This window comes from Anabrus simplex, chromosome 7 (genome assembly GCF_040414725.1).
Source record: "Anabrus simplex isolate iqAnaSimp1 chromosome 7, ASM4041472v1, whole genome shotgun sequence".
Taxonomy (NCBI): domain Eukaryota; kingdom Metazoa; phylum Arthropoda; class Insecta; order Orthoptera; family Tettigoniidae; genus Anabrus; species Anabrus simplex.
This window is the reverse complement of record NC_090271.1, coordinates 171,432,491-171,445,067: the sequence shown is the minus strand read 5'-3', so window position 1 is coordinate 171,445,067 and position 12,577 is coordinate 171,432,491. Positions and strand designations below refer to the sequence as shown.

The 12,577-nt window shown below is 38.7% G+C and overlaps 1 protein-coding gene across 2 annotated transcripts in view; it reads right to left on the bottom strand.

Moving 5' to 3' along the window:
• Positions 1 to 12,577, bottom strand: part of LOC136877420 (zinc metalloproteinase-disintegrin-like 4a) — a 194,720-nt gene that overhangs the window by 17,021 nt on the left and 165,122 nt on the right. For both annotated transcript variants that reach the window (XM_067151441.2, XM_067151443.2), the window contains one exon: positions 3,693 to 3,987. In XM_067151441.2, the coding sequence (XP_067007542.2) occupies positions 3,693 to 3,987 (295 nt within the window). The remainder of the gene's footprint in view (positions 1 to 3,692; positions 3,988 to 12,577) is intronic.

Below are 12,577 nucleotides of genomic sequence, written 5' to 3'. Positions count from 1 at the left end.
ATGGTGGTGTTGGCGTTAGCTATCCTAGTGGGGAACAGCCACATAAAACGCGAAAAGGCGTCAACACACGCGAGTATGAAACAATGACCATTTCGAGATCTCGGGAAAGGGTCAATATAGTCTATGAACAGTCTTTCCATGGGGCGAGAAGCTTGCTCAGAAGACAAGAGACCTAGACGAGTATTCGGGGCAGGTTTACTGATGTTGCAAATCTTACAGGACTTGACAAGGGTACGGATCTCACTATCCATGGATTTCCAAATAAAGTGGTTACGGATTTTTTCTCTTGTTTTGAAAACGCCCAAATGACCGCCCACTGGGGATTCATGAAAGTATTTGAAGAGAGCCGGGACCAGGTTAGTTGGGACTACAATTTTGGGGTCTCTACGACCACGAGCAGGACAACACAAGACACCATTCTTAAGAATATAGGGCTTAACATGCTCACCGAATTTAATCCTGTCGACAATGGCTTTTAACTCAGGATCATCCTTTTGATGTTTGGCAATATTCTTGAAAAGGAAGGGAGAGTCAGTGAGAACAACATTGACAAAAGCTGATACTTGTTCGGAAGATAAGTCTACTGGCTCGGATTGAGGGTCAGAGCTGTCTGGATGGAACATTCTACTGAAGCCATCAGCCACAACGTTTTCCGTGCCACGAATGTGGCGGGCTTCAAATTGGAAGGCTGAGATGCGCACTGCCCATCGTGCTAGACGACCGGTCTTTCGCGGCTTGGCCAGTACCCAACTCAACGCCTGATTGTCAGTTTCCAGATCGAAAGGGAGATGTTCCAGGTACATTCTGAAGCATTCTAAGGAGAAGACAACCGCCAGGGCTTCCAACTCATAAATGGAATAATTGCGCTCAGCAGGATTCAGGGCATGGGAAGCATAAGAAATAGGATGACGCCCTTCTTGAAATTCCTGTAGAAGAACTCCGGATATGCCTGAGGAAGAGGCGTCAGTCTGAAGAATGAAGCGTTTAGAAAAGTTACTCAGTTCAATTGTTTTATTTTCAAGTATCAATTGCATGAACCTTTCACATGTGTGATTCAATGAGGTGTTTGATTCAAAGATTCAGGTGTCAGTTTCATGAACATTTGAAGTATCCCACTTGTAATGAATCAATGCTATATTTAAAGCAAAAATGAATTTATTCGACAGTGATACAAGTGAGTTGAATACCATACGGGGGACTTGTGTGCTCATCATGGCTCGCCTCTCAGTATTCTCGTGCGGGATCGAACCCTGCAATGTGTGCACCTAGAAATTTGAGAACTTCCAGATCCTCCAGAAATTCGAGAAATTGTGGAACGATGATAAAGATGTTGATTCCCATAGGGAACCTGAAATATTTGTTCCGAATGAGTAAATTTACAATACCAATATAGTTGGTCCGTTATTGGACATTATAAATTTTCCAGCTAACTCATTCTTGGTTGCCAGCGTTTCACTCCAATGTGCTAAGTTGGGCTCATCAGTTGGTAAATAGCACACCCACCAAGACGCATGGCTAGTGCATACCATGGAGGCCACTGCGTAGGCTACATGAAGCCACCGGCAGTGCCATTGTGCACTATGCGAAACTTTGTCTCATTTCAAAAAATTGATGCCTGCCTGGCCATCAGATGATATAATGTTGATTCCCATAGGGAACCTGAAATTCTAAACTGCAGTTAAGTCTACCCTAATTACTACAACAGAATTCTAGTAAGAGAGTTACTACAGATACCACAGATACTACACAAATATTTTACAGTAATAGAATGATGATGATGATGATGATGATGATGATGATGATGATGATGATGATGATGATGATGATGATGATGATGATGGTTGTTGTTTAAAGGGGCCTAACATCTAAGGTCATCGGCCCAGTAATAGAATGTTTGTTTGTCCAACCCTTGTCCCGTTTCTCTACAGGGTCGGGTATGAGGTGAGATGAATCTGTCATGGTGGGTTTTTTATGACCAGATGCCCTTCCTGACGTCAACCTCATCAGAGGAGTTAATGTGATGAAATGAATGATGTGATATATGATAGTAGGGAGAGGGTGAAACCTGGTGCTGGCACATAGCCTGCTCCTGTCAAATAGCACCAAGAGGTCTGCTCAAGGCTTAACGTCCCAATCCAACGGACAAATTACCATCAACAGCGTCATATGCCTTCACTCCATATGAGCACTGCGGAGAGGTTTGGAATTTAATCCTGGCTTTTGGCACACAATCTAGTGATTAGAAATTGTATACCACCATCTCCCCTACCCTGCCGGCTAACATTCTGATGGTGGAAATTGTTTCGACCAACGGGACTCGAACCAGCTGACCTCAGTGTCAGACAGTTTAGACTTCAGTGCCTTAATGATCATGGCCACCAGGCGGGCTGGCCCAGTAATAGAGTAAACACACTAATTTCTAATAAGATACTATAATACACTATGGTAATCTTAAACTACATTCAGATACTACAGTAATTTTAAACTATGTTCAGATGTATCCTAATTACAACAGGTTATTACTAAGCACAAACAGAAATAGAAATTACAATTAAAGTTTGAAATTCATAAGACTACTCAAAAGTGATGCTTGTTGATAGATATTTTAAGGCATACAGTTTTTTGCTGGCATGATATGCCTTGTCTAGTTAGATTCTCCTCTGTTCGAGAGCAACGGTTTCACTGAGGTCTTCTGAAATCCATTCTTCAAGGTACTTCACAGTGTTGGCTCTCTTGATATGCTTGGTATCAATGACTCTCATCGTTCTAAGGGCATCTTCGATATTTGCAATGAATTTGGTCTTTCTGATGTTGATGAGGAGACCTGTTTTTACCGCTATTGAGTGTAGTGGTTGGAGTTGCGTAGTAGCCTCTTGCATGTCAATTTTGCTAGTAGGGTCAGGCCATCAGCAAATACCAGGCATGGGATCCTTAGATTGTCTGCTTTGTTCCTCATCCTTAATTCGGTGTTCACTGGTAGGAATCTGATCCATTCCCTGATGATCTCTTCCAGGACACAGTTAAATAATATGCATGAGATTCTGGCTCCTTTCCTCACCCCTGTTTTGATTTGGAAGCTCTCCGAGAGCTGTTCTCTAAACTTTACTTTGGAAGTGGTGTTGTGCAGTGTGCCTTACACCAACTTATTGATTTTGTTGGTGAATCCTAGTTCTCTTATGGTCTTGGAAGAAAGCGATTCTATCCATGAAATCATATGAGTTATTTATTTATTTATTTAACAAATATTAAGCCTTTTAATGAAGTCTGATACTTCAATTGAAATTTCAGGGTTTTTAACATCTACTAAAAGGAAGTTAATGAATGTATTTTTATTTATTTTCTTTTTCATATTTTAAAGATGAATGTAAAGTATCCCAGATTTTAACTTATAAAAAGTAGCAACCCTCATCTAGCATGAAAATGGAAAAGTTGGAAACCAGTTTTTGAGCTTCTGACAGTAGAGTTCAAACTAATCATCTTCTGAATGCAAGCTTATATCATGCAACATGTACCACAAAATTGAATATTCTGGATATGTGTAATGTTCTCTTTACTTATGTGTATTCTAACAACACAGTTTATCTAACAAACAGTAACGATAAATTTGAGTACTGTAATACCATGCACAATGTTTGACAGCAAACTTTTCCACACAAATTACAAACTGATAAAGGAAATATTGCAATACAAACCATTGAGTCTGCCTGACTCTCCTGTATTTTGACTCTCTTCATCACCATGACCTCTTTCTGTAGTGGAATCGTGATGAATGCTGTCTTCATTCTCTTCACCAATTAAGTTGGGTACTGGACCGCTATCTTCACTTCCTCCAGTACCAGGTTTGTCACACAAAGGTGGAGCAAATCCAGATTTGCAATGGCAGTGACCAAGATTGTTACAGACTCCATTTCCACTGCAGTTCTGAGCACATGATGGGTAACTCATTCTCAGGAAATCAGCATCCACACAATGTTGATTGACGCACATCTGTAACACACATTAATGAATGGAAAGAGTCTTAGCACCTAACTCATGGATTATACAGGTCCATTACTTCTTTCAAAATGCATGAAAGTTAGAAGTTTACATTGTTTTAAAACATGAACATCTCAATCACAGTTGCTATGGGTAAATAATGAAGTAAAATTTGCATTTATAAAGAGACAAGAAATTAACAAAAAATGTTAAAGAAAAAACCCAGATATCAGAACTTCAAAACAATGCAAATAAAATTGGCCTCAAAATATCATTTGAAAAAACAGAAATTATGCCCCAAAAACCAACCATAAATGGTAATAAAATCAAAATAGTAACTCAATTTAAATATCTTAGAGAAGTAATAACACATAACCTAAATGACAAAATCTAATCCAAATAAGAACAAATAGATTAGCTAAAGCACAAAAATTAACATGGGATATCTACAAAAAGAACTGTCTATCAATAAATGCAACAATAAAACACTACAACACAGTTATAAAACTGGAAGCTACATATGCAGCAGAAACACTTTTTCACCTGAATAAACAATCAAAGATTGACAGACTTCAGAAAATTGAAAGGAGGATTGGAAGAACCTGCATCAATTACAGATACTATGCGTAAGAGGAGACTGGGATTCTTTGGACATATCATGAGGATGCAGGATTCGAGACTTCTGAAACAACTAACACAACACAATCTCGTCTCAAAAAATACCACAACAGGATGTAAATAGATCAGAGAAGTAAGAGAGGATCTGAAGGAAATAGGCCTTACAACTGAAGACACTACAAATAAGATAAAATTGAATACAAAACTCAAGAATACAAACCTCCGCTTTACCCTTACACAAAACAAAACCAACAACATACATATTTTCAACTTAGGAAAGGGTACGAAGATCGGAGCATCTGAAGAAGTACTGGGAGGACCACAAAGCCTGAACAATCCCTTCAAAGAGACCTGAACGACGGACTGACTAAAGTGATCCTATGTGGTCATAAAAGAAGAAGAAGAAGAAATCTAAACAACTATTGGCACCCCACTCAATGGATATCTTGCACTGACTATTTACACAAGTATCCTAAAAGAAAACCTAAGCAATAAACAAACTAAGCAAAAAAAAAAGAAGACTATGGCAAACTTATAGATTTCCACCCTTGAGTAATTGACAGATCCAAAACAACCTTCTCAAAAAAAATAAAAAAAAAAAAAAATAAAAAAAAATAAAAAAAAATAAATAAATCTACAAGGAAAGAGTTTCACGTTCAACTATTACGAATGTCACATGGAAAATAATATAAATCAACTAATCACTGATGTAGAAATTGCCTGTGAAAACATAACCATACCACAAAGAGAAATAATAACAATCGTAGCCACCAACAAAGCCCTAAAAATAATTTGACATAAAAATTAACCATCCGAATATCAAAACTCAAGACTGCAAAATAATTGAGAACCTAATCATCACACAAGCAGACAACAGTCATAATGAAGAAAATGAGTACACAGAAAAAACAAAAGAATTTATTAACAACAACAGAATGCAAGTTGTCCAGCACGAACCAACACATAAATTTCAAAACAAGATAAGTGATGAAAAATATAGACCTTATCCTAACAAAGCAGGAAAAAGAGAGACCATAAAAAATTCCAAACTCCCAACACTAAGAACCCTCCCCAAAATCAACCCCTGTGGGTGGGGGCAGTAGAATAACACCCATGGTATCCCTTGCCGGTCGTAAAAGGCAACTAAAAGTGCCCCAAGAGCTCTTAACTTGGGAGTGTGGATTGGCGGCCATGGGGCCCTGAACAGAGTCCTGGTATTGCTTCCACTTGCTTGTGCCAGGCTCCTCACTTTCATCTATCCTATTTGACCTCCCTTGGTCAACTCTTGTTCTTTTCCAACCCCGACAGTATTAGGTCGCAAGGCCTAGGGAGTCTTTCATTTCCACGAACCTGCTACACAGGCGTAGCAGGGGGAGAGGTGATACTCCCACGTGGCACGTCCCAGGTGGCGGATAGGGGGGTCCTAACCGGCTTGCCGGCAGACTTGAGGAAAATAAAATACCTCTCGCGGACCAAACACACTACCCCCTGCGGGTGGGGGACGCACCTGTAGACTACACCCGCGGTATCTCCTGCCTGTCGTAAGAGGCGACTACAAGGGGCGACCAAGGGATGATTGAATTAGAACCATGAAACTACTCTTGATTCATACCATCATGCGGGGAACACCATGTGTTGCATGTACTTGCGAGTAGTATCACTAAATTGGTACGAAATAGGTTTTTGATTAGTTGCAGTAAAAAGCCTGGCCTGGTGGATTCCAGTACCCATGCATTGTACCCATGCGAGCAACACCGTGGGTCTGGGCGTAGCCTGTGAGTTGTACCGCTATATGAGCGGCACCGTGGGTCAGCGTTGCCTGTGGTTGGTACCCACTATGTGAGGAACACCATGGACCGGCGCTCATGACTAGTACACCTAGGTGAGGAACCTTACCGTTTTGCGTTGGCTATGAGTGGCGCCATTGTGTGAGAAACACCATAGGTCTACGTTCCCTGTACGAATTGCAATACTTGTGAGTACTACCATCTTGTGTGGACCACTGTGAATCTTCGCTACTTTTGATCAGTACCCCAAAATGACACATACCATGGTTCTATTTTACTCGTGACATGTACCATTCTGTGGGGCCTTAGACGTGAATTTAGCACCCCTTCAGACATCAAGCATCATTGTGCTTTATAAATGGTCCCTTGGTCAGTAATACTGTTATTCACGATCTTTTTTTTTTGTGTCTGATCCACTGTTTTTTTTCTTTTTTGTTTTTTTATAGGGTTCATGTCCATCCATTCATTCTTCATGACATTTTTTATTTTATTTTGGTCAGTGGATGACTTTGAATTTTTTGTTATTTCATTTCGTACCATTAGGGGCTGATGACCTCGATGTTAAGCCCCTTTAAACAACAAGCATCATCATCATCAGTCTTTCATTTTCACGCACTTTGTGGCCCTTGTGTTCCTTTGGCTGATACCTTCATTTTTCAAAGTGTCGGATCCCTTCCGTTCTTTCTCTCTGATTAGTGTTATATAGACAACTAGCAAGATACCCGCACTTCGCTACAGTATTATACTGAAATTTAAAATTGAATGCTTATTGTTTTACATATATAATCCACCGAAATTCTCGATCTGACTCGTTTTCTGCGAGAATCCGCCAAAATTTGCGATCTGATTTGTTTTCTAATAGATTACGGCAAGTGTCCTCCCATTTTTCAATCTTTCTTTCCAGCAATCGATTTCGTACTTCCCGGGCTAGGTCCAGGTATTCCACTCGGTCAGTTGGGTCCCTAAATCTTTGCCACCTTTTCCTATAAGTATTTTTAATATGGATCAAATCCTTCAGGAGATCCAGCGTGGTGTCTTCTTGGGTGCCTTGCCGGTACTGAACCCGCGGCCAGACTGCATTCTTAGTCATTACCCGTCCAGGACCCGTTTCGAGCATGGTCCACACATTTGACGATGGTCCAGATTATTATTATTATTATAATTATTATTATTAGATGTTCTGGACCCCACAGCAAGATGCAAGACCGCTACTTGGCGGTAAATTACATCCTCTGCCATTGTCATTGTTGACAATTTGATCAGCACCATTGTCCCGCGTAGGTAAGTGTGCGGGTTTTCGGGTGATACGAATGACATACTTCCATGTGTTATTGACCTTATTATAGAGGTGAACAATTTGATGGTCAATCTCATTCCTATCATTTATTTCAAATGTGTTTAAATTTTTATTTATATGCCAGGAGAATCTACTGTAATCTAAGAACGTTCTCCGAAGGAAAAGATGGCTGTTGAAAACGAACCCAGGAAAGATTAAAAATGATCGGTTTATGATCAGAATAAGTACATCGAAAATCCACAGCCTGTTTCCAGTCATTTGATAGGGTCAGGAATGGAATGAATAATAGGAATTGTGCCGGCTGCCAAAGCACTCCTCTGGGGCAATGATCGATGAATGACAAATGAAATGAAATATCGGATAGTGTTGCTGGAATGAATGATGACAGGGAAAACTGGAGCATCCATAGAAAAACCTGTCCCGTCTCCGTTTTGTCCAGCACAAATGTCACATGGAGTGACCGGGATTTGAACCACGGAACCCAGCTGTGAGAGGCCGGCGCGCTTCTGCCTGAGCAACGGAGGCTCCTTATAAGTACATTATGAACGGTAAAATCAATTGGTCTCACCTCCTTTTACACCCCACCACCGTTAAGTTTATTTACACCCCCCTCCAAAAAAATTAAAAGCAGTCGTGTTTCTTTATGTTTAAAGGAGATTCCAAACACCAATGTTCATGTCTATTACCTTCAGTTTTGAGATATAAGTATCCCCATAAAAATAACTAACTTTTTTCACTTCCTTTCACACTCCTCCCCCTCCCCTCCAAGTGAATTTTTCAACAACAAATACTTGTTTCTTTAATAGTAAAGGATCTTCTAAATACCAATTATCATGACTAACTTCTTCAGTTTTTGATTTGTGTGTTCTCATGAAAGGAATTCAACTCCTTTTCACTCCCGCCCCGCAAGATTGTCCCCCCCCCCCCCAAAACGCGCTTTTCTTTGTTTTTAAAGGAGATCAAAATACCAATATTCACGTCTGTAACAACTTTAGTTTTTATCAGATGTATGTATTCTCATACAATTAAGTCAATTCATTTTTCAATTCCTTCACCCCCCCCCCCCTTTCATGGATTTTCCAAGAATACGTGTTTCTTTACTTTTAAAGCAGATTCAAAATATCAAATTTCACGTCTGTAACATCTTCATTTTCGAGATATCAGTAGCCTAATTAAAAAAATTCAACACCATTTTCAGTCACTTTTACCCCCTCCCTCCACCCAAGTGGTATTTCCGAAAACTAAAAATACACGTTTCTTTATTTTTAATAGAGATAAAACAATACCATTTTTCACTTCTGTAACCTGTTAAGTTTTTGAGATATACTGTAGAAATTCTCATTTTAAAATTACACCCCTTTTTAGTTCCCCTTAAGTGGAGTTTCCAAAAACAAATCACCTTTATTTCTTTACATTTACAGGAGATTCCACATACCAACTTTTTACATCTGTAACATTTTACGGTTCTCAGATATTCTGTAGATATAGTCTTTCAAAAAATTCACTCCAATTTGTCACTCCTGTTTAACCACCATTAATTGGATTTTCCAAAAGCAAAAAAAAAAGTGTTTATTTATTTTTAGAGGAGATCACATATACAAATTTTCAGTTCTGTAATATCTTCAGTTTCTGTGATATATGTAACCTCATTAAAGGCAATCAACCCATTATTCACCCTTTTACACCCCTCCTATTGGAATTTACAGAAAACAAAAAAATATGTGCTTCTTTATTTTTAAAGGAGATTCTAAATACCAATTTTTACATCTATAAACTTTAAACGTTTTGCGATATATATACACTCATTTTAAAATTCGCCCCCTTTTAACCCCTCATTAATTGGATTTTCCAAAAACAAAAAAATACGTGTTTATTTTTAAAGGAGATCCCAAACACCAATTTTCAGGTCTGTAAGATCTTCAGGTTCTGAAATATAAGTAGCCTCATTAAAGGCATTCAACCCATTTTTAATCCTTTTCCACCCTTCCTATTGGGATTTTCTGAAAACAAAAAAATACATGTTTCCTTATTGTAAAGGAGATTCTAAATACCAATTTTTACATCTATAAACTTTAAAATTTTTGAGATATAGATACACTCATTTTAAAAATTCCCCCTTTTTCACCACCCCATTTATAGGATTTTCCAAAAACAAAATAATACGTGTTTCTTTATTTTTAATGAAGATTCTAAATACCAATTTTTACACCTGTAAACTTTAAAAGATTTGAGATATAGATGCACTCGTTTTAAAAATTCCCCCCCCCCCCCATTTTCACCCTCCCATTAATTGGATTTTCCAAAAACAAAAAAATATGTTTTTCTTTATCTTTAAAAGCGATCAAAATTACCAGTTTTCAGGTCTGTAATTTCAGTTTCTGAGATATAAGTACCAGTATCCTGATTAAAGGCTTTCAACCCCTTTTTCACCCCTCCTATAGGGATTTTCTGAAAACAAAAAAATACGTGCTTCCTTATTTTTAAAGAAGATTCTAAATACCAATTTTCACATCTGTAAACTTTTAAAGTTTTGAGATATAGATACACTCATTTTAAAATTTCACTCCCCTTTTCACCCCCTCAGCGAAGGAATATCCAAAAATCCTTAGTGAGCACCTACATCTTAATATGAATATATCCCCAAAATTTCATTTCTTCATGTCCAGTAGTTTTGGCTCGGCAATGGTCGGTCGGTCGGTCCAAGTTATTTTATATATATATATAGATGACTAGCAAGATACCCGTGCTTCGCTATGGTATTATACTGAAATTTATAATTGAATGCTTATTGTTTTATATATAATCCGCTGAAATTCGCGATCTGACTCGTTCTCTGAGGGAATCCGCCAAAATTCGCGATCTGACTCGTTTTCTAATAGATTACGGCAAGTTTCCTCCCATCCTTCAATCTTTCTTTCCAGCAATCGATTTCGTACTTCTCGGGCTAAGTCCAGGTATTCCACCCGGCCAGTTGGGTCCCTAAATCTTTGCTATCTTTTCCTAAAAGCATTTTTGATATATATCAAATCCTTCAGGAGATCTGGCGTGGTGTCGTCTTGGGTGCCTTGGCGGTACTGAACCCGCGGTCGGACTGCATTCTTAGTCATTACCCGTCCAGGACCCGTTTCCAGCGCGGTCCGCACATTTGACGACGGTCCAGAACATTATTATTATTATTATTATTATTATTATTATGTTCTGGACCCCACAGCAAGATGCAAGACCGCTACTTGGCGGTAAATTACATGTGCTGTCATTGTCATTGTTGAGAATATGAGCAGCACCATTGTCGCGCGTAGGCAAGTGTGCGGGATTTCTGGCGATACGAATGACATACTTCCGTGCATTATTGATCTTATTATAGAGGTGAACAATAGGACGGTCAATCGCATTCCTATCGTTTATTTCAAATGTGTTAAAATTTTTATTTATATATCAGGAGAATCTACTGTAATCTAAGAACGTTCTCCGAAGGAAAAGATGGCTCTTGAAAATGAACCCAGGAAAGATTAAAAATGATCGGTTTATGATCAGAATAAGTACATCGAAAATCTACAGCCTGTTTTCAGTCATTCCACAGGGTCAGGAATGGAATGAATAAAGCCCCCATCTAACGGCGACAACAGGAATTGTGCCGGCTGCCGAAACCTGTCGCACTCCTCTGGGGCAATGATTAATGAATGACAAATGAAATGAAATGATATGGGACAGTGTTGCTGGAATGAATGGTGACAGGAAAAACCTGTCCTGCCTCCGTTTTGTCCAGCACGAATGTCACATGTAGAGACCAGGATTTCAACCACGGAACCCAGCTGTGAGAGGCCGGTGCGATGCCGCCTGAGCAACGGAGGCTCCTTATAAATACATTATGAACAGTAAAATCAATTGGTCTCACCTCAGTTTAAACCCCACCGCCGTTAAATTTATTTACACCCCCCCCCCCAAAAAAAACTAAAAGAAGGCGTGTTTCTTTATGTTTAAAGGAGATTCCAAACACCAATGTTCACGTCTATTACCTTTAGTTTTGAGATAAAAATAATTCACTTTTTTCACTTTCACACTCCTCCCCCCCCCCCCCAAGCGAATTTTCCGGCAAAAAATACTTGTTTCTTTAATAGAAAAGGATCGTCTAAATACCAATTATCACGACTCTAACTTCTTCAGTTTTTGATTTATGTGTCCTCATGAAAGGAATTCAATTCCTTTTCACTCCCGCTCCCCAAGATGATTCCCCCCCTAAACGGGTTTTTCTTCGTTTTTAAAGGAGAACCAAATACCAATTTTCACGTCTGTAGGCCCTAACAACTTTAGTTTTTAATAGATGTAAGTATTCTCATACAATTAAGTCAATCCATTTTTCACTTCTGTAACATGTTAAGTTTTTGAGATATACTGTATAAAAATTAACACCCCCCCTTGTCATCCCCCATTAATTGGATTTTCCAAAAGCAAAAAAAAAAGTTTGTTTATTTTGAAAGGAGATCCCAAATACCAATTTTCAGGTCTGTAATATATTCAGTTTCTGAGATTTAAGTATCCTCATTAAAGGCATTCAACCCCTGTTTCACCCCTCCTATTGGGATTTTCCGAAAACAAAAAAAAAAAACTGTTCCTTTCTTTTTAAAGCAGATTCTAAATACCAATTTTTACATCTGTAAACTTTTAAAGTTTTAAGATATAGACACACTCAATTTAAAAATTCACCCCACTTTTCACCCCCCATTATTTGGATTTTCCAGAAACGAAAAAATACTTGTTTCCTTATTTTTAAAGTGGATCCCCAATACCAATTTTCAGGTCTGAAATATCTTCAGGTTCTGAAATATAAGTAGCCTCATTAAAGGCATTCAACGCTTTTTTCACCCTTTTCCACCCTTCCTATCGGGATTTTCCGAAAATA